This window comes from Geosmithia morbida, assembly GCF_012550715.1.
Source record: "Geosmithia morbida isolate 1262 chromosome Unknown scaffold_0, whole genome shotgun sequence".
Lineage (NCBI taxonomy): Eukaryota > Fungi > Ascomycota > Sordariomycetes > Hypocreales > Bionectriaceae > Geosmithia > Geosmithia morbida.
The window spans coordinates 812,550-831,720 of record NW_023336187.1 but is presented as its reverse complement, the minus strand read 5'-3'; the positions used below and the strand labels follow the sequence as shown (position 1 = coordinate 831,720).

At 54.6% G+C, this 19,171-nt stretch overlaps 7 protein-coding genes across 7 annotated transcripts; 5 read left to right on the top strand and 2 right to left on the bottom strand.

Annotated features, from left to right (window-relative positions):
- Positions 1-2,529: 2,529 nt before the first annotated feature.
- Positions 2,530-5,159, top strand: GMORB2_0271 (uncharacterized protein; the record flags this gene model as incomplete). The annotated part of the gene is made up of 4 exons (XM_035462257.1): positions 2,530-2,744; positions 3,039-3,276; positions 3,565-4,899; positions 5,046-5,159. Coding segments are annotated over 4 exons (1,902 nt in total), but the record flags the coding sequence as incomplete, so codon positions are not given.
- A 1,695-nt stretch (positions 5,160-6,854) lies between these two features.
- GMORB2_0270 (uncharacterized protein) lies at positions 6,855-7,458 on the top strand (the record flags this gene model as incomplete). Its single annotated transcript, XM_035462256.1, has 2 exons — positions 6,855-7,094; positions 7,207-7,458. The coding sequence occupies 2 exons, from the start codon at positions 6,855-6,857 to the stop codon at positions 7,456-7,458; spliced, it is 492 nt and encodes a 163-aa protein (XP_035325186.1).
- A 314-nt stretch (positions 7,459-7,772) lies between these two features.
- On the bottom strand, positions 7,773-8,456 carry GMORB2_0269 (uncharacterized protein; the record flags this gene model as incomplete). The annotated part of the gene is made up of 1 exon (XM_035462255.1): positions 7,773-8,456. The coding sequence occupies one exon, from the start codon at positions 8,454-8,456 to the stop codon at positions 7,773-7,775; it is 684 nt and encodes a 227-aa protein (XP_035325185.1).
- Positions 8,457-9,083: 627 nt separating this feature from the next.
- GMORB2_0268 (origin recognition complex subunit 4) lies at positions 9,084-11,742 on the bottom strand (the record flags this gene model as incomplete). The annotated part of the gene is made up of 4 exons (XM_035462254.1): positions 9,084-9,659; positions 9,720-10,148; positions 10,228-10,389; positions 10,465-11,742. 4 exons carry the CDS (start codon positions 11,740-11,742, stop codon positions 9,084-9,086), a joined length of 2,445 nt encoding a protein of 814 aa, XP_035325184.1.
- A 737-nt stretch (positions 11,743-12,479) lies between these two features.
- Positions 12,480-14,204, top strand: GMORB2_0267 (alpha-galactosidase; the record flags this gene model as incomplete). The annotated part of the gene is made up of 2 exons (XM_035462253.1): positions 12,480-12,945; positions 12,994-14,204. The coding sequence occupies 2 exons, from the start codon at positions 12,480-12,482 to the stop codon at positions 14,202-14,204; spliced, it is 1,677 nt and encodes a 558-aa protein (XP_035325183.1).
- Positions 14,205-15,115: 911 nt separating this feature from the next.
- On the top strand, positions 15,116-16,706 carry GMORB2_0266 (Conserved hypothetical, protein; the record flags this gene model as incomplete). The annotated part of the gene is made up of 3 exons (XM_035462252.1): positions 15,116-15,506; positions 15,680-15,884; positions 16,253-16,706. 3 exons carry the CDS (start codon positions 15,116-15,118, stop codon positions 16,704-16,706), a joined length of 1,050 nt encoding a protein of 349 aa, XP_035325182.1.
- A 1,238-nt stretch (positions 16,707-17,944) lies between these two features.
- Positions 17,945-18,997, top strand: GMORB2_0265 (Trypsin; the record flags this gene model as incomplete). The annotated part of the gene is made up of 1 exon (XM_035462251.1): positions 17,945-18,997. One exon carries the CDS (start codon positions 17,945-17,947, stop codon positions 18,995-18,997), a length of 1,053 nt encoding a protein of 350 aa, XP_035325181.1.
- Between the last annotated feature and the right edge of the window lie 174 nt (positions 18,998-19,171).

Sequence of the window (19,171 nt, the reverse complement as noted above, 5' to 3'; positions counted from 1 at the left end):
AAAGAATGAGAAGCCTCGGAAAGAGAGCGGTACACGTCTCCTACCGCGCATGCTCTCAGTCAGCATGATACTACTCGTAAGTACTACTCGTAAGGTCCATGTGCGGAGCGGTGCTGCTCGTAACAATACTGCAATCGGCCGTCCGTCGTCGCACAGCAAGCCCCAAGTGCGGCCCAGACCTTGAATTGAAATCTTGGCAAAGCAAGCGAGGGAGTGCCAAGAGCTCTGGCCATGTGCGGCCTGTACCTTGTACGAGAGTGAGTATCGACAGGTATTACATGTACGGGCGTCATTATGTCGTACGTTGCCGCCGGTGCGATTTGGAGACGGTGTGAGTATCGACATGGGTGACTAATAAGGGCACGGAACGTTGGGGTGAGACAGAAGCAGAAGCAGAAAAACAGGAAGATGAGAGAAGGTGAGAAGAAGGTGATGTAGAAGCATGACATGTGATATGTACTGTACGGTCGGTCAAGTCAATTGAAGCGTCATGACCGCGATCAGGTCCAGGCGTGACGGAGTGGACTACGTATAATCTGTCGATACCGGTATATATACAAGTACGAGCAGAACATAACTTGCAAGGATGATATTAGCAGGCGAGCAACTTGAGTAGCTCGTACTACTATCACTCGTCACACACACATACATACGCACAGAGAGAGAGAGAGAGAGGGAGAGGGAGAGGGAGGGAACGCGGGTGAAACGGGTCAATCATACTATTACCCAGGTCTCTTTTTCTTTGCGGATACATGCATCAGCATGGCTGGGAAAGAAAAAAAAGAAAAGAAGAAAAAAAAAAAAAAGGCAAGGCTACCGGTAGCAGTATGCAGATATCCACTACTTTACTACTTTCCCCCTTGTCTGTAAGAATATGCACTTATGACCTACTGATCCATCTTGTACCTAAACCGTATGTAGTAGTTACTGGTGTATAGATGCACGCCCAAGACATCATCAACTCCTCAGGAGATGCACACTCCCCCTCCAACTCAACAGACCCGCCCTTAATCGACAGCGGCGTCCATGAGGCGCGTGAGCCACGAGGCCATCCTTCCCTTGTCCGTTCGTCCCTCCTTGGTCACACACCGCACGCCCTTTTCCACACACCCCCCCGGTCTGCCGGCCCAGCCGACGAGTATTTGCTGTCTGGTTCGGAGAGGACAGCAAGCAAGTAATAAGTACGACACAAGGAAGGAAGAAAGAAGGAGAAAAAGAAGAAGGGAGATGACATGTATTACGGAGTCGACCGTGAGGTGGTTGGGTTTTTGATTGATGATGGTACAGAACAGAGTGATATGCGCACATCAAGATAATACTCCATATCCGGAAGAGGTTTTTTTTTTTTTTTTTTTGTTAATTTTTTTTTGATACAGGTAGTATTACAAGGTAGAGAGACGTGCACATACAAGGGCCCATCTCCCGGGATTTCACCTCTCTTTAACGGAGAGAAAGAGAGAGAAAGAGAGAGAGAGAGAGAGAGAGAGAGAGATTGTGCTGGCCGCTATTTTGCGCTGTGACGTTTTTTTCCCTCTTTCTCTCTGTCCCCTCTAATTTTTTTTTTTGCCTCCCCTTGGCCTCCCTCCCCCCCCCCCCCCCCCCTTTTGACCCCATTTAAGGAGGAGTGTGTGTACGGATATCGATCCAGTCTCGTTCTTCTCCCGAATTCCTTACAATCTTACTCCATACACCTCCATACGACCTCCCGTTGAAGAAGAAAAAAAGAAAGGAAATCCCAACCGGGAAACGACAGCGAAGTGAGAAAGGAAAAAGAGACCTAAAAAAGAGTGTCAGACCAGGGAAATAAAAAAATAAGGATATCGATCCCCCTCCTACTCCGCAACTGGTTTCACACTACCGACACTACGACGAGTACCATCAACGCCTGATATTATTCCTTTTTACTCTACTCTTCTATTTTTTTTTTTTTTTGAAACGGGTACATTGCTTCTAGTACATTCACTACTACTACGACTAAGTACTACGAGTGGCTACTAGCAGTATCACTATACTACTAGTATTACCCGCTGCTCCAAAGACCGAGACTACGAGTCACCGCATTCACAACCAACTACGAGTACCTCATACAACCTGGACATAGTGCACGAACCACACCACACCACATACAGACACAGACAGACGCACGCACACACGCAAGACACACACCACACACCACACACCACACACCGCACACCACACACGCTCTCTCGTCCTCTATCTCTCTAAATCTTCACACCCCCCACACTAAAACAAACTATTTTCTTATTCTTCCTTCTTTTACCCTTCTCTTCCCTCTTCCCTCCTCCTCTTCCTTTACATCAACCACGTTAGATGGCAGCCATCTCATCATCGACCGGCACCTCAATATCTCTCCAACACCGACCATCCATCTCCAGGTCAACACCTAAATCATCGTCACCGACTGCTACGAGTAACTCAGCCTCACCTTCCCCGCCCTCCATCATCACCTCCTCCTCCCCCTCCTCCTCCTCCTCCCCCATCTCCGCCACCCCCCCTCCGCGCTCCAGCTCTCTGAAGCAGCCGCTACCGGCCGTAGCAGGAGCAGCGGCGGCAGCAGCGGCAGGAGACGTCCCCGCCAACACCATTACTGAAGGGAGAGAAGAGGGGAAACAGAAGGGAAAGGGTCAGGACGATACCGACCAGACCGCTCCCCCGTTCGTGAGGAGACACTCGAGCTCTCCCTCGACAGCCTCGCTGTCCAACGGCAGGTCCCAGCAGCGCACGTCAGCCGCCATCTTCAGTCTCGCCGCCGCTGCCTTGGACAAGACTCAGTCTCGTTTCGCCAACTTCACCTCTTCCTCTTCCTCTTCTCCTTCTCCCTCCTCCTCAAACAACAACAGCAGCAGCAGCATCAGCAACAGCAACGACAACGCAGCAGCAGCAGCAGCAGCCGCCGCCTCCGAACCGTCCTCCTTCGTCCGTCATCGTCAAGCCCTGGCGAGACTCTCCCTGGCTCCCGGATCCCCCAACCTTCCCATCCCGGAGCAGAACGAGCAGACTTCTTCCACCTCGTATAGGAAGCAGATCTTCCGCAGCTCCTCTAACCAGTCCCTCTCCCCCACCGGACCTCTGTCTCCCATCGTAGACGGCAAGATCCACGCCCCGCCTGCCCTGCCCATCTCCAAGCCCTACTCCGAGACGGACCCAAACACCCCTCCACCCATCAAGGTGCGCCCTGGCGACATCTCAGGCAAGATGCATCAGACGTCGTCGCGCTTACTGCGCATGACCGACGACGATCGCCCTTTTACAAAGGTATGTTGTCTTGAATCTACTGTCGGTGCAGAAGAACCAGCCGCCCCCCCACCCACCCACCACATCTTCTACACTCCACCTCCCTGCACCCCTCAACGCGGAAGAGAAAGGAAAGGAAAGAGGAGAGGAAAACAAGGGGAAGGGAAGGGAAACGACAGAAGATGGACAGGCATCGACAGACGAAAAAAAAGAAGAAAAAAACTCCCCCGGCATGCTTGCTTTTGCATCTTGTCCACATAGTAGTACCCATCTCCGATTACGGACATTGGCTGACTGAACCATCGACAGGACTTCAACGACCTCTTCGCTACCCTCATAGTCAGCCTGCTCCCCCTGACGCCTCACCGCGTGCGGTTGACAAAGGTCGACTACACCTTCCTCTCCGAAGATGCTATCAACAACTTGGGCTCCCTCAAGTTCTCCCAGTCGAACCGCATGCCTGATCCCAAGGACCCGTCGCGCATAGTCACGACGACGACGACGACGACCTTCTCCATGGCCAAGGACATGGCCCGGTCCATCTGCCAGCGCTTCCTGGACGCACGCTTCATCGAGAGCGCCGATGGGAAGTATCAGCAGGTCTACAACATGAAGGGATCGGTGTGGCAGCTGACTCCCAAGGGCGTGTCGGTGCTGGACACGTTCTGCTCGCGCAACGGCATCCAGCAGAAGCAGGTTGGCGAGCTGCTGTCGTTGATGCCCACCCAGCTGGTGACGCTGGAGCGTGAGCCCGAGTCTGACAAGGTGGTCGGCGACCGCAACACCATCGAGGTCATCTTCCGTCGCTTCGCCGGTGCCGAGGGCCGCAACATGAAGGCCAACGCCAGCCAGGCCGACAGCGAGTCGCTCGTCGACTACCGCGATGGCCTGACGGGCGTCAAGATGGCCGCCGAGCGCCGGATCAACGGCCGCACCTACCGCGAGACCCTGACGGGCAAGGCCGCCGCCGACTGGCTCCTCGACTGCTGCAGCATCGTCGACCGCCGCGAGACGATTGAGATTGCCAGCCTGTTTGTCGAGTACCAGCTGCTGGAGCCCATCGCTCAGGACCGCGGCTTCCTCTCCCAGAACCCCGGATGCGCCGCCTTCCAGCCGACAAAGTACGCCGTCTACCAGCTCAGCCCGCGCGCCAAGGAGATACTCAGCGGCGGCCACCGGAGCCGCCATTCCGATTCCGAGGGCGGCCACAGCGCCCACCGCAACGCCATCACCCGCGACTCCAACACCCAGCGCCTCGACCGCATCCTCAACGACGCCGCCCTCCGCCTCCTCTTCCGCGAGAACCTCCGCGAGACCCACTGCGAGGAGAACCTGTCCTTCTACCGCGACGTCGACGAGTTTGTCCGCCAGTGCAAGGCCACGACCCGCCTGGCCCAGAAGACGCCCAGCGCCACCTCGATCGACAGCATCAAGGAGATCATGGCCCAGGCTTACGGCATCTACAACGCCTTCCTGGCCCCGGGCTCGCCCTGCGAGCTCAACATTGACCACCAGCTGAGGAGCAACCTGGCCATGCGCATGACCAAGGCTGTGGGGCAGGACGTCACCATGATTGAGACTCTGCAAGAGGTCACCTCTCTGTTCGAGGATGCTCAGAATGCAGTCTTCAAACTGATGGCTAGTGTATGTCTTCTCTCGCCCCCCCTCCCTTCCCTCCCTTGATCATCCTTCTCCCCCTTTCAGAGGACATTTTCCTCCCTTTCAGAACCCCCTTGGACACCCAAGACATCCCTCTCCCCGAGACATTCAATTGCTAACACGACTCGTAGGATTCTGTCCCCAAATTCCTGAGGACTCCCAAATACGAGCACCACCTTCGCAACTATGAACTCGACAGCATCGGCGTTCCTGAGCGCAGCCATTCTGGGTCCAAACGAAACTAGATTCTGCATTTCGGGCTCGTCTGATTCTTCTTGACTTTTTCATTTTTATTATCTTTATTTTTTTGCCGGTACTCAATTGACGACGACTTCACGACACTTTGCAACCCCATCAAACAAACATAGACGTACAGAGGCAACACTTTTTTTTTCTTCTCTTCTTTTCTTCTCTTATCTTCTTTTTTTTTCTCTTCTATCAGGTGCTTCATTTTCCAGCTTCTTTAATTCGACCACCCCCCTTTTTTTTCTTAAGTCATTATGTTCTGTTCGTCTCTTGCTCTGTCTGCATTACTGCCCACAGCAGTTCCTAACATGCATCATGACCCCAAACCCCCAAACCCCCTTGGTATTTTCAACCCAATCAAGTCACCTTGTTCAAGTCAACTTTCTCGAAGTTGTTGGGAAACGCACACACACACACACACACACACACAAAGACCGTTTTTTTTTTAACTTTCGTACTCGGCATTACCGATACCATTCTTCTTCTTCGTTGATAGATTCCACTCTGTTTCCTTACTTTTCCCGCTTTTTATTGTAGGCCTTTGTTTCCTTTTGTGCATATATGCATCATCGGTGTTTTTTTCTTTTCTTGTGGATGATTTCTAGATCTCCAGAGATTTCTTATTCTTTTTTTTTTCCCTGGACTAAAATAAAAGATGAGAGGAAACCCCCCCCCAAAAAAAAAAAAATTACACGCAGATAGGGAATAAATCGAGGGTAGTAGATCATATACCATTGAACTAAAATGTATATTATATATATATACTACGCGTTGACATGATTCTTTGCTAAATGTTCTATCCTACAAAGTTTAACATGTATCATGTCCATCTTTCCCACTGACCGAACGAGGAAGACTTCAAGACTTCAACATAGACATGTCCCAGTATACCGATGACGGAAGTTCTTCTCAACAGCAGAAGGAGAAAGGGGGGAAGAAAAGAAAGGATCGGGGAAAGCCGTAAAGTGAGGGATCAAAAGCCAAGGCCGGTCACCTATGCTACCCCATATTCAAACCTGACGAACAAGAAGGTAGAGCTACGCGCGGCCAGAGAATAGAAGGTCGACGACCTGGAAACCATGTCGACGGAATGCAGACCGGGACGGCAGGGCATGCTCGTTTGCGGTCAACAGAGTGGTGACTGGCACGCTGGGATATCTCGTCGACTGTCGGGAGCGCGTCTCCTGGGTTGTTGATGTCTCGGTGCCGAAAATGTTTCCATGTTTCGACTGCCTCGCTGTCGATCTGTCTCAGAGCAATCGATCAGCGAGGCGAAGAACAAGAAGAAAGACCAAAACAATTCTGGATCTCATGTGTTGGATGTCTGGCTGATGGAACGAAGGACCACATCTAGAACAGAGAGAAGACAGGGACGGAACGAGGAGAGGAGCAAGGTGAGGGAAAGGAAGGACAGGAGAAAAGCATGTATATATAAGAAAAAGGACAGCGACCTCCATCTCATCCTCTCCATCCTCCTCGCCCATCATCCTCCATCCAGTCGTTACCCAAACACAGATACTAACCAGACACTCGTTACAGTCTTTTTCTTTATTCTGTCCTCCCCCCCCCCCCTTTTTAAATTATCAAGTCGCTCTTTTTTTGACTCTTTCCTTTTTTATACATCTTTCTACTACCTAATTTCCCTAATCTTCTTTTTCTCTTTAAACAAAGGAAAAGAAAACACACAAAAAAAAATGCTCTTCAACTCCGTCATCACTGCTGGCCTCGTCGGCCTGGCCTCGGCCGCCGCCGCCGTCCCTCAGGTCGAAGACCTCGCCCGCCGTGGAAACGATACGGCCGTCATCGCTACCAAGGTCATCACCGAGTACACCACCTTCTGCCCTGGCCCTACCACCGTCTCGCGCGGGACAAAGACCTGGACCGTCACCGAGGCTACTACCCTTACTTTCACCGACTGTGACTGCGAGGCTACGGTATGTTTTTTTTTTTTTTTTTTGGTCTCTATCTGTTTCTCTCTTGCCAATCTCATGTTAGTATGAAGATGAGAGATAATGTATTGGATGCTGACTCTGGAACGTTATATAGCCTACTCCCGCTCACCCCGGTCCCCCTGGCAACCCCGGTCTCCCCGTGACACCCGGCGTCCCTGTCACCCCCGGCTTCCCCGGCACTCCCCCTCCCGCCGTGCCCACCTACCCCGCCGGCACTCCCGGCCCGAGCGGCGTCCCTCCCGGCCCGAGCGGCGTCCCTCCCGTCGCCGGTGCCAGCGGTCACGGAATGGACACTCTCGTCCTCGGTCTGGCCGGTGTTGTCGCCATTGGTGCTCTCGCCCTGTAGAGAGTGAGAAGGGGGGCGGAGGTGGTGATCCTATCTAAGTGATCTCATCTCCAACATGTTGAATTGAGTATCTGTGTTCTGGTCTCTGAGGTGTGCTGTCATTGGTCCTGATGTCGTCGTCTTTCCTGTACGTGTGTGTTGGGGGGAGGGTGATCTTCTGGGCACTGTAATACTCTCGATGAGACAAGGCAAGACAAGATAAGAGAAGAATGATGTCAGTAACGATGAAGAAGAGAAAGAGAAAAGGGAGAAATTTGAAAAAGGAAGAAAAAAAAGGTAGCTCGGCATTCCATCCCCGTTCCGTGCCGTATCTGTCATGATGATCTCTCCCTCACCCTCTCGATAAGCGTGTCGACCAAGGCCCCGTGACTCTTGATAATGGTCCTCCTGATGAAACCGGCCAGAAGGAGGTTAGATCGCACGTCGACATCCTCTCGTAGATGCAGCCGCCCACTCCCGTCGCCGTCTAGCAGCATCGAGTCCTGCGACTCCGACCTCCTCAACTCGTCTCCAGCGCCGCCGCCGCCGCCGCCGGTGCTCGCCACGCTCCACCGACTGCGAGTCTCCACGCCCATGGCGGCAAAGCAGTGCGTCTCCATGCCGTCTGGCAAGTCGCGGAACGCGCAGGTGTACGAGACGGCCCCTGACGATAGACCACCTGGCCAACCGCCGGGTAGGTAGTAGACTCGGTCGGTGACGGCGTACCATGCTGTCGTTGCCTTGCAATCCCCGTCTCCTCCTTCTCCTGCCGAGGTCTGCGCCGCCGCCGCCGCTGCTGCCGCTTCCGCTGCTGCTGCTGCCGGAGGTGGCTTATCCAGCTTCTCTCTCGACCTGACTAGTGGGTTGAGGTCAATCATGCCCGCGTGGTTGTGGAGGAAGGACAGGACGGTGTCGCGGTCAATGTCCGATGGGAGGGGGGTGGTGGTCGAAAAGGTGGTGTGCTTGGCCATCTTGCCCTTTGCGCCTTTCCTCTCCCTCCTTGTCTTTACCAACAGCATCATGCACGTTATCTTGGGGGATGAGTGGTAGATGTGATTATTATTCTTGTTGTCGTCGTAGAAAAGAAAAAGAAAGAAGAAAAAAGAGAGAGAAACGAGGTGAATAAAGATCGGCTGATCATTATATATATATGTAATAACATTATATATAATATGTGATACGTCACAGTATGTGTGGCAAGTCCGCATGATGCTGATGTGCGCTCATGAAACGGTAGGCGTGTGTGAAAAATGGTCCACAGCGAATCCTCTCAATCTCTCACTCGCTTCGCTCTTGCGAGTAGACATGAATGGTGATGTGATGTATGTAGCATTAGGTCTGCCTATAGGCTATCGAATGATTGCAAAATAAAACAGACGAGACGCCTGATCCAATCCTATGCTTCTCAAGCCCAGGGTAGGTTTCTATCCTGTGATACACATCCGTACCACCGTCTGACCCCGAGACATTTGATCCTCGTTCTAGCATCAGTATCTGCACTCATCAGACGAGCAGGCAAGCAGCATGACAGGGTACATACGTACACTAACCTGGTCCTAAACACGCTGTTCTATCATCTATATATGATATCATTCATGTATATACATGTATATACCATGACCGTGCAGTAGCATAATATAGCACGATCAAATCTCCCTACACCACTTAGCCAGCACCGTCCCCAGCTTGGTAGCCAGCGGTATCTCCTCGAGTGCCACATCGACCTTCCACATCCTGCCCTCCAACCCGCCGTAGCCCATACCTCTGCCGCCCCCCACACCCGAAGGCACCAGCAAGCCGAGGGATATGAGCCTCTCCCATGCCGTGCCCGCCACGCCGCGACCCCAGACGCGCACGCCTCCGCCGACGGCCAGCATGCCCGAGGCAGATGACTGCACCCTCTGCCTCCCCACCAGGGAGCTGTACTCGTCGTACGCCATGGCGAAGTTGACCGTGTCCGTGTGGGCGACGATGTCGAGGCGGGCGGCCGCGATGAGCAGCCCGAGATCGAGGTCCGACAGCGTCGACAGGAGGTGCATGCGCGAGTCTGGGGCGGTGAGCGACGTCGCCTCTGATGCTATGCTGGGTATTTTGATGGCCATGTCAGCCGGACTGAGGACCGACAAGGGTAGGATCCACTCTTCAAAGAAGGCGGCTGCCGACTTGGTCGTGTAGTAGTGGTACTGCAGGAGCTCCTGGAAGGCCTTCTGCTTGTATAGTTCCTGTAAGCCTGTCAGTACATCATCCCCCCAGAGACGGACGAGAAGGGAACGAGGCCGTACATCGATCTTCGAGTTCCAGTACTTGTGGAACTCACTGTACCCTTCCAAGCTCGTATCTATACCCTCCCTAGCCGCATCCTTCCTCTCCACCACCAGACCCTGACGGCACACCTGCCAGTAAGCAGGTAAGGATCTCGGCATCGTGAGATAGACGTAGCGGTGGCTGAAGCGGCTCTTGACCCTCTTCTCCAGCGTCTCCACCACGTTGAGCCGTGTGGTGCATCCCAGAACGGCAATGGGCGCCTTTCGCGACTGAGCCACGTCGAAGAGGTTATACAGGAGCGTCTGTCGCGGATGCGCGGCAAACATGTCGAACTCGTCAATAATGAAGATGATGGACTGAGACGTGACACCCTCGTCGGTGCCTAGGATCTCGGATGGATGAGACAGCAGGGCTAGCAGGGATGCCATCGTGTCGGCATAATTCGTCTGCACACGCACGTCAGTCTTACGCCGATACCACCGCCATGGGAGGAATGATGCATGCTCAGCGGCGAGGAAAACATACCCTGTTGACGAGGTCGTCCTCGACGTCCATCTCCTTGCCTAGCTGTCGCCAGATCTCCTTGAGAGCCAGCTTGTCATCGGTATGGATGAATCCATTGAGTCGCACGACGTGGAAATCCTGACTGTGCTCTTTGGACACGTCTGCGATGATGCTCTCCAAGAGCTGCGCGGCAGTGGGTTAGCATTGTGGAGGGAGATGCTGGGACATACGTATGGCCCATGTAAAGATGCCACCTACCGTCGTCTTGCCGCTACCCCTAGCCCCGATCAGGAGCATGGAATTGCCCTCGCCGGCCACGACCGTCTGCTCGATGATCTGCCTAGTCTTGTCCTGCACCTCCTGCAGGCCAAACATGTCGATCCTGCGTCGGCCCGCACAGCGGTCTAGGAGGACCCTCTGTAAAAGCCGTAGGTGTTTCTCGAGGTTAGGTATGTCGGGAACTTCGGCACGCTCTGCGGATGCTGTCCCCGTCGACGGTGCCCCTGCTGCTGCCCCCTCCTTTGCTGTAGCCAAGGCATCTTCCTGGGAACATGAACTGCACAGCCAGTCCCCCTCGGGAATTTCGTCCAGACCATAGCATTGCTGGTGAACCGCAAAGTCGCAGTTGTCACACAGGACGATCTGGTTGGGTTTCCTCGAGTTGGTCTTGTTGCACATGCCGCACCTAATCTCGTCTATCACCACCGATCTCTGTTGCTTCTCTTTGCGGGGCGTCGCCGTCGTCGTCGTCGTCGTCTTCGTCGTCTTTTTGCCACTGCTCTTTGGCAAGTCCTCGAAGAAGATTTCGCCGCCGCCGCCACCCGCTTTGCCGCCAAACTTGACAGTCTTGGGCGTCTGGTTTCTGTTTTTGGAGGGCGAGAGGATACCCTTTGGTGTGAGGGCAGACGGCGTCCCCCACAGTCGCTTCGCCGGCATCTGTTTCTGGGGTGTCGCGCCGGCAGTGTCCGTCGCGGAATCATCACCGTCGTCGTTTTTGTTGTCGTCGCTCACGGGCGGCGGGAGCGTAGGTTTCGGCTTGCTCGTGCTGCCCTTTGGCCGTCCGACGGATCTGGGTTTCGAGGGCGAGTCGGTCACGGATTTCGGCGGTCTCCCTCGCGGCGTACCACCCGTCGTCTTGGTTTTGCTTGCTGACGCAGACGCCCTCTTCCTGGGCGAGGGGGAGGCCATCAACCGGGGCTTAGGGTCATTGTCCCACACTGTGCCCCTGAGGGCCGCCAACTTGATGGCCGGCCGTGCCTTGTTGGGTGTTCCGGCGGGGGACTGGGTACTGCCACCACCACCGCCGACGCTGGGGACAGCGACGTGGTGGGGTTTGTCGTGTCCATCTCCCGGGCCGTTTGACAGGGCGGCCGTGAGCGAATTGAAGCCAGGAGGTGTCGGCATTTCCTCGTCGTCGACCTTGCGCTTCTTGGCCGAGGGGGCTCCTGCGACCTCTGTACCTGCGGGAGTCGTGTCGCCTCGGGGCTGGGGGCGTTTGTGACCACCGGGGGTCGTGGCCTCGCTGGGGGTGGCCATCTGTGAAAGCAGTGATCTCAATGGGCGGTGACGTTGTTGGTTCGACCGATGTGCCCTCTGCTGAGAAGTACGTCGAAAGTGAATATTCCCAGTTTCCAGTTTCCGGTGACTCTAGGGTGGACAGATGCAGCTGGCGGCGCGTCACAGGCGTTCAGGGCAGCCGTCAGACGCGTCGAGGAGCGTAAAAGGGCAGTAGCCTGTTAATTGAAACGCGCCTTCCCTGTAACTAGTAAGAACGGTTATCGGTAGGGCCCACTTTTACACCCCGACGTCAATCTTCCTCTCTCTTCCATCTAACGGAGTACTCCTTCCACCATCCATCCTCCTTAGCCAACATCAACTTTGTCACCGGAATGGTCGTTTCAACATCAGCTCGCAAGCCTAGATGTGCAAGAACAAATTGGTGGACGAGCGGGGACAACGCAGGGAAACTCCCATCTGATTCTTCGGGTATCTACCCCAGGTATTCACTACCGTCCCCCGCATACCGCATATTCGTATTCGTCGAGTCAGAAGTACACCATTGGCGCGGCTGGATCATGACCTATATAACGTGACGGTATTCCCATAGCAGTCCCGCCATCGCTTCATCCATCGGGGAAGCATTGTGCCGTCGTCGCTCGAGCGCCAAAAGTATAAAGCATGAGGGACGTTGCGTACTGCGGAAGTCGAGTTTAGGGTGGAACAGCAGACAGGCTGTGTGCAATGTGCCTTCTGCTTGTCAGGACCCTAACATCATGAGGCTATCCCACCAGCTTGCGGCCGTCCTGGCCTCCTATGCGACGACCCCTCTTGCCCTAGGCAAGTCTTTCCAATCGACCCCGGTGATGGGCTGGAACTCGTACAACCAAGTGGCCTGCAGCCCCAACGATAGTGTCATTGCAAGCGCCATAAGCTCGCTGGCCGACCGTGGATTTGTCGACGCTGGCTACAGGTATCTTCAGGTCGATTGTGGTTGGGCGTCTCGCGATCAACAGCGCAACTCATCCACCAAGGCTCTGAAGATCGACCTGGACGCTTTCCCCGACGGCCTGCAGCACCTCAGTGACCTGGCCAGGTCTAAGGGGATGATATGGAGTATGTATAGTGATGCCGGGACCCGCATGTGCGATACCGAAGTGCCCAGTCCTGTTCTCGGCTCTCTAGGAAATGAAGCAGCCGACGCTGAGCTGTTCAAGTCTTTGGGCACTGCCTACGTCAAATGTTAGTCTCATGACCTCCCAGAAGTTTGCGAGACTGACGCTGCTGTAGACGACAATTGCTATGTTGATGGGCCTGATGCTTCTCAGAACGCTCCCAAGGACGCGAGGCCTGACTTTGTATCCCGCTTTACAACCATGTGGGATGCACTGCAGGAGGTCGGGATCGACGGGATGCTGATTTGTCAGTGGGGCGTTCCGTTCTCTACAGACAGTGGCCTCCAGGGTCCCGACAAATGGTCACGGGAGATATCAACATCGTTTCGGCTGTCCGATGACATCGCGACTGGGTGGGACAACGTGTACCGTATCTACAACCAAGCCGTCCACATCGCACGATCCGGGCTCATAGGACCCGGTCACATTGCCGACGCCGACCTCCTCGAAGTCGGGAACCCGGGTATGACTGATGTCGAGCAGGAAACGCATTTTGCCATCTGGGCAATGCTGAAGTCTGCGCTCATGATCTCGACCGACGTCTCGGCCTTGTCCGACAGCGCTGTTTCCGTGCTCCAGAACCCGGGTCTTATCGCCATCAACCAAGACGCAGCTGTCAAGCCAGTAGAGCTTGTGCAGCGCTACACCTCGGACCATGATATCTGGAGGGGAGATCTCGCAAACGGAGACCTCGCAGTCCTGGTCGTGGACCTGAGTAACGAGACGCGGACTCTCGGCCTGGATCTGTCTGAGATCGGACTGTCGTCCGCCACGGTCCTGAATCTCTGGAACAATCAGACCATCGACGACGCCACATCTTTCTCAGCACAAGTCAGCGGCCACGGATCCCTTGCGCTGCGCCTCTCCAACGTCCAGCCCTCATCGGCTAGTGCGCCCTCATACAACTACGTTGCTTTTGAGACGGGCACCTTGACGGATGGCGCCAACATCCAGCCCTGCTCCGGATGCGCATCGTCCAGCAAGGTTGGAGGCATCGGCGGCAGCTCGGGAGGCAAGGTGGTGCTGTCGAATATCCGTACCTCGCAGGCCACACAGAACGTTATATTCGACTACATCAACGGGGATGTCGGCTACCTTGGCGGTTCCAACAATGAACGTTTGGCATCCGTCAGCGTCAGCGGCGGAGCAGTCCAGACCGTGTCTTTCCCCCTGAGCGGATACAACTGGGACACAGACGTCTATCGGGGCTACAGTGTTGAGCTTTCCGGGTTCAGCACCGACAGTGCTAACAACATTACTGTTTCTGGTTCTGGTTCCGGGACTGACCCGGCACCGCAGTTTGACAGAATCGGGATCGTTGCATAGAGAGGAGATGCCATATGAGCTGCCGCCGTCAGGCCAAACATCATCAAGAGCGTTCCTCTGGGTATTTCTGATAGCGGAGGCTTCAGATAGCTGCTGTTTCAGTCACTCGTCTCGTCTCGAAGGGTACCCCCGACGCAGGCCTCATCCAGGCCCAATCGCCGTCATGGCATCCGAGAGATAGCGGTATGCTGCAGCCTCTTGATATCCTGATCTGGAAGCTCTGGTAGTATGGCATCGATTAACTCGATCGGTAGCAGGATGAGGGGACCCACACCGTCGACCGGCGCTAGAGCTGTGCATCTGTGTGGGGGAGAGGGGGCGGGCCGACGGTGAGGTTGAGATTACTAGGTCAGATTCTAGATCCATCGATCCCGTTTACTCATTCTTCATGAACCGTAATCCACCAATAGCTCGCAATCTACTGATGAAACGATCGTCATTATCAGACGTCGTCTGAAGTCTGTTCTAACTCTATCTAGTGGCGTGAGGGGAGTATCGTCTACTTCTCATCCATTATGAAATATGTAGATGCGTTGGTATCTCGTCTGTCACCGATGTCGCTTTGTAACGATATTCTATAATATCATCCACTGTGTTCAGAATGAGGGTAGTATTTCTTATTTGACTACCAGGGTCGGGTTCAGGAAGGACTGCACACCTTCGCCTCGGATGCAACCAACCCCTCAATTCGCCAATCTCGGATATACGGGGAGTCCGAGAGGGAACTCATACGGGCTCCCGCGATATTTACATGTACAGGGTTCCTACTCTCCATCTACGTCGTACGATGCCGATAGTTTGTGGCCATCTCATCTTTTGCTACTACCCTCTACTTGCTGCCAGTAGACAATATCTATTAGTCAGTATCATTGTAGTATAACCTGCTGCCAGCGGTGATATATTCAACAGCCATGCGCCAAGACGACGGACTCCAGGGAACATCGGCGCCGCCGCCGCGGTCCGGCGCCGCCGCCTCCGCTGCAGATCGGCTCGAGCCCGCCACCGAGCAGGGCGAGGAAGACGAGTTCAACCTGATAGAAGGGTACGAAACGGCCTCGACGGGGTCGACGAGCGTCACGTCGAGCATCTACGCTCACACGTACGAGAATGGCCGGCGGTATGCCCACTTCAAGAATGGGCGGTACCCGATACCCAACGACGACCAGGAGCAGGACAGGGAGGACATGAAGCATGCCATGTTCATGGAGCTCATGGATGGGCAGCTCTTCTACGCCCCGATCGGGGACGATCCGCGCGTGATTCTCGACGTCGGTACGGGGACAGGCTTATGGGCCATTGACGGTTCGTCTCGTCTCCCACATGCACGACAACACCCTTTTCTCTTCTCTCTCTTCTCCTCCTTCTCCTCCTTCTCTCCCACTCTCCTCTTATTCTACGTTGACGTGAGGGAGGAAGATGATTGTTCCAATCTGAAACGAGAAAAGCGGAAACTGATTACACGTTCAAAACGATAGCTGGCGACAGATTTCCAGGCGCACGCGTACGTGGCATCGACTTGGCACCCATCCAGCCTGCATGGGTGCCTCCAAACGTCGACTTCCTCGTCGACGACTTCGAAAACGACTTCATCACGCGCGACTGCGACCTGATCCACTTTAGATTCATAGCTAGCATTCTGAAGGTGAAGACGGTGCCTGCAATCCTGGGGAATGCCTACCAGTGAGTATCAGATGACCCGTGAGAGCAGAATGGGAAGGACGCGGGATCTCACAGGACCTCACTGGTTCTCGGAGCGCCCCCCCCCCCCCCCCCCCCCCCCCCCCCCACCCCCCCCTCTTACCCCACCCCCCCCCCCGGGTTTTTTTTTTTCCCCCCCCCCCCCCCCTCCCAACATCATCTTTCATTTTCCTCTTCTGTTTTTATTTGTCTTGTCTCGTCTTCTTTGATTCTTTTATGCATCGAGGNCCCCCAAAAAAAAAAAAAAAAAAAAAACCTTCCCCTTCTTCCGCCCAGATTGACGGGGAGAGGGGGGAAGTTTTCGAGTTGATCCATCTGACCTGGCGACGGCTGACCCGACTACTCAAAAGAGCGCTCAAGCCCGGCGGATGGATAGAGATGCAAGAGCTGTGCGGGGCTCCCCTCTGCGACGACGGCACCATGCCCGACGACGACCCGGTCAAGAAGATGTACGACCTGGCCGCCCAGGCCTTTGCCAGGTTCGACGCCGACGTCCGGCTGGCGAGCGACCTCGGCACGCACCTCCGCGAGGCCGGCTTCGAGAACGTAAAGTGCATCGTCAAGAAGGTCCCCATCGGCGTGTGGGCCAAGGACAAGACGCTCAGGCTCATCGGGCTCTACCAGAAGACGGCCATCCTCCAGCTGATGCCTGCCCTGGCCGGGAGGCCCTTTGAGGCCTTGGGCATGGCCAAGGCCGAGAGCGAAATCGTGCTGTCCCTCGCTCGTAAGGGGCTGGAGGATACCGGCGCTCACCGATACTTTAACTATTACTTCTGGTATGCACAGAAGCCGGGGGCGGCTTGATGTATGATTGTACTCACCGAGAACAGCCTCGGAGGCGGGTGGCCTTCGTCTTTCGTCCAGCCATGAGTCCATGAGTCGAGATATTTTCTTTGCCTTTTCAGTTGACGAGGCGGCCTGCCTGTCTCCATTTCGTTTCACATTGACCAGAGTCTTGATAGATGTTGAGATGTCTTTTATATTTCCCAGCCTCATCCTATACTTGCAGTTTCTCCCTCTCCCTCTCTCTCTTGTTTTATTCCTCCCTCCCTTCCTTATTTGTTTACTTCTTTAATTCTTCTTCTTCTTGTCCCTCTTCTTCTTTCCTACTCATCTACATCGTCTATTATCGTCGGCTTGGCGTTTCATCAACCAAACACAGATATCCAGTCCCTTTAGATCCCTCTGCCCACATTTAAGCGCCGCACAACAGCCACTCATTCGAGTCATGGCGGCTACAAATAATACTCCGTAATAATTTGTGTGTTGCCAACCCTTGGCCCTTGGCAGAAGTCTGAATTGAACTCTTCCTTTGTTTCTTCGTCTCTCTAGTTCCTCTTTGCCCGTGAATTCATCTATATTCTTTTCACCCTCAACACAATGGGGTCTCGTATTCTGAACCTGCTCTCTCTCCGTATAAGCTGAGCTGCCGCCATCGACATTCTCCTCTTATTATTCCTCTCATTCTCCAGTATGGGGGGAAACAAAATGAACTGGCTTTTGCTAACCGCCGCTCCCTCTCATCCAATGGGTATTGATACTGAAACCTCGTTTCACACCATGACACGAAACATGACCCGCGGTTTTCTTCTTTCTTCTGACTTAAACGCAGGACTTGCATTTGACAAAATACTATAATACACAGATAGCTGTTTCTTCATCACTGTAACTAAGTGGAGCTGGACAGCTCTTTGAAAAGATGATGCGCATATCACCTCCTCCCCCCATACTCTCTTTCTAACCTCAACACCCTCGGACATTTGTTTTTCTCCCCCCCCCCCCCCCCCCCCCCCCTCCCAACATCATCTTTCATTTTCCTCTTCTGTTTTTATTTGTCTTGTCTCGTCTTCTTTGATTCTTTTATGCATCGAGGNCCCCCCCCCCCCCCCCTCCCAACATCATCTTTCATTTTCCTCTTCTGTTTTTATTTGTCTTGTCTCGTCTTCTTTGATTCTTTTATGCATCGAGGAGAGCTGGCTCTCCCGTGCCCCATTTCCACTCCCTACACCACACTCCCTTGACGCCGTCTGTCCATCCTAGTCATGACACCCTGGATCTACCATGCCGTCGTCGTCGTGACACTCTCCATATACTCTTCCGGGACGCTGGCTCGTCCCGCCGCCTCATCAGCTTCTAAATCCCACCCTGTCACCGATGACCTCGTCGGCTTCGACGAGAGCAAGAATCGCCAGAGTGTTTCCTCCTCCTCTAGCGACAGCATCGCCGGAGAAGTACTAGGCATGACGAGCGTACTATCCAGCAGCAGCAGCAGCGTGCCGACACTCGAGATATTCCGCCTGGATAGATCCCAGTTCGCAAACGACACGAGCGCCACGGCGGACCCCTTCCAGCCGGATTCCGTCTCCTTCGTTTCGTCCAGCCTGTCCAGCCTGTCCGCCAAGGTCAGGCGCTTCATCTTCGGCACGACAGACAACCGTCAGTACTGGGGCATGGGCACCTACCCCTTCCACTCGGTGGGGAAGCTCCAGTGGGACGACGGCGTCTTCTGCTCCGGCGCCCTGGTCGGGCCCCGACACGTCCTCACCGCCCGCCACTGCCTCCCGGACTCGTCGTCCATCAGCGGAACTTTTGCGCCCTCCTTTGACGACGGCGACATTGACGGAAGCGCCAACGTCATCGCCGGAATGGCCTCCGAGGGGGACGTCCCGGGAACATCCTGCGAGACAAAGGCTGACTGGGCCGTCCTCGCCCTCGACAAGAGCCTGGGCAGCAGCCTGGGCTACTTTGGCGTCAAAACCCCCGACCCTGGTCTGTTCGACAAGCCTATCCTGTATCACCAAGGCTATCCCGGCGACTTGGATAGCGGCACTCGTCCCTACCGCGTTCTCGACGTGAAAGTCCTGGGCGACACGTCTCTCGATTGTGATCCTACCGGACCGCTGTACACCGACACCGACACCGCTGGGGGACAGTCTGGTGGTCCCCTCTGGGAGTTCGCGTCTGACGGGGACCGTTGGATATGGGGCGCCTTGTCTATCGGTGTGTCGTGGGGTGACGGTCAGGGCTATGCCGGCTTTGCTTCCGGCGCAGAAATGGTCGATGCCGTCAACAAGTTTCGCAAGAAGTATCCGTAGAGCAATACACCTCACGCCTTTCTATCCATCCACTCACGGGCCAGTAGCTGATTTATTTCAACAAGAGAGAATAGAACATCAAGGTACAATGTCCCCAGGCACCCTGTCAGCAGCCCGTGTAAAGTGAAACAGTGACGTTGACAAACCCCGTAGCCCAATGACAGTTCTTATGAA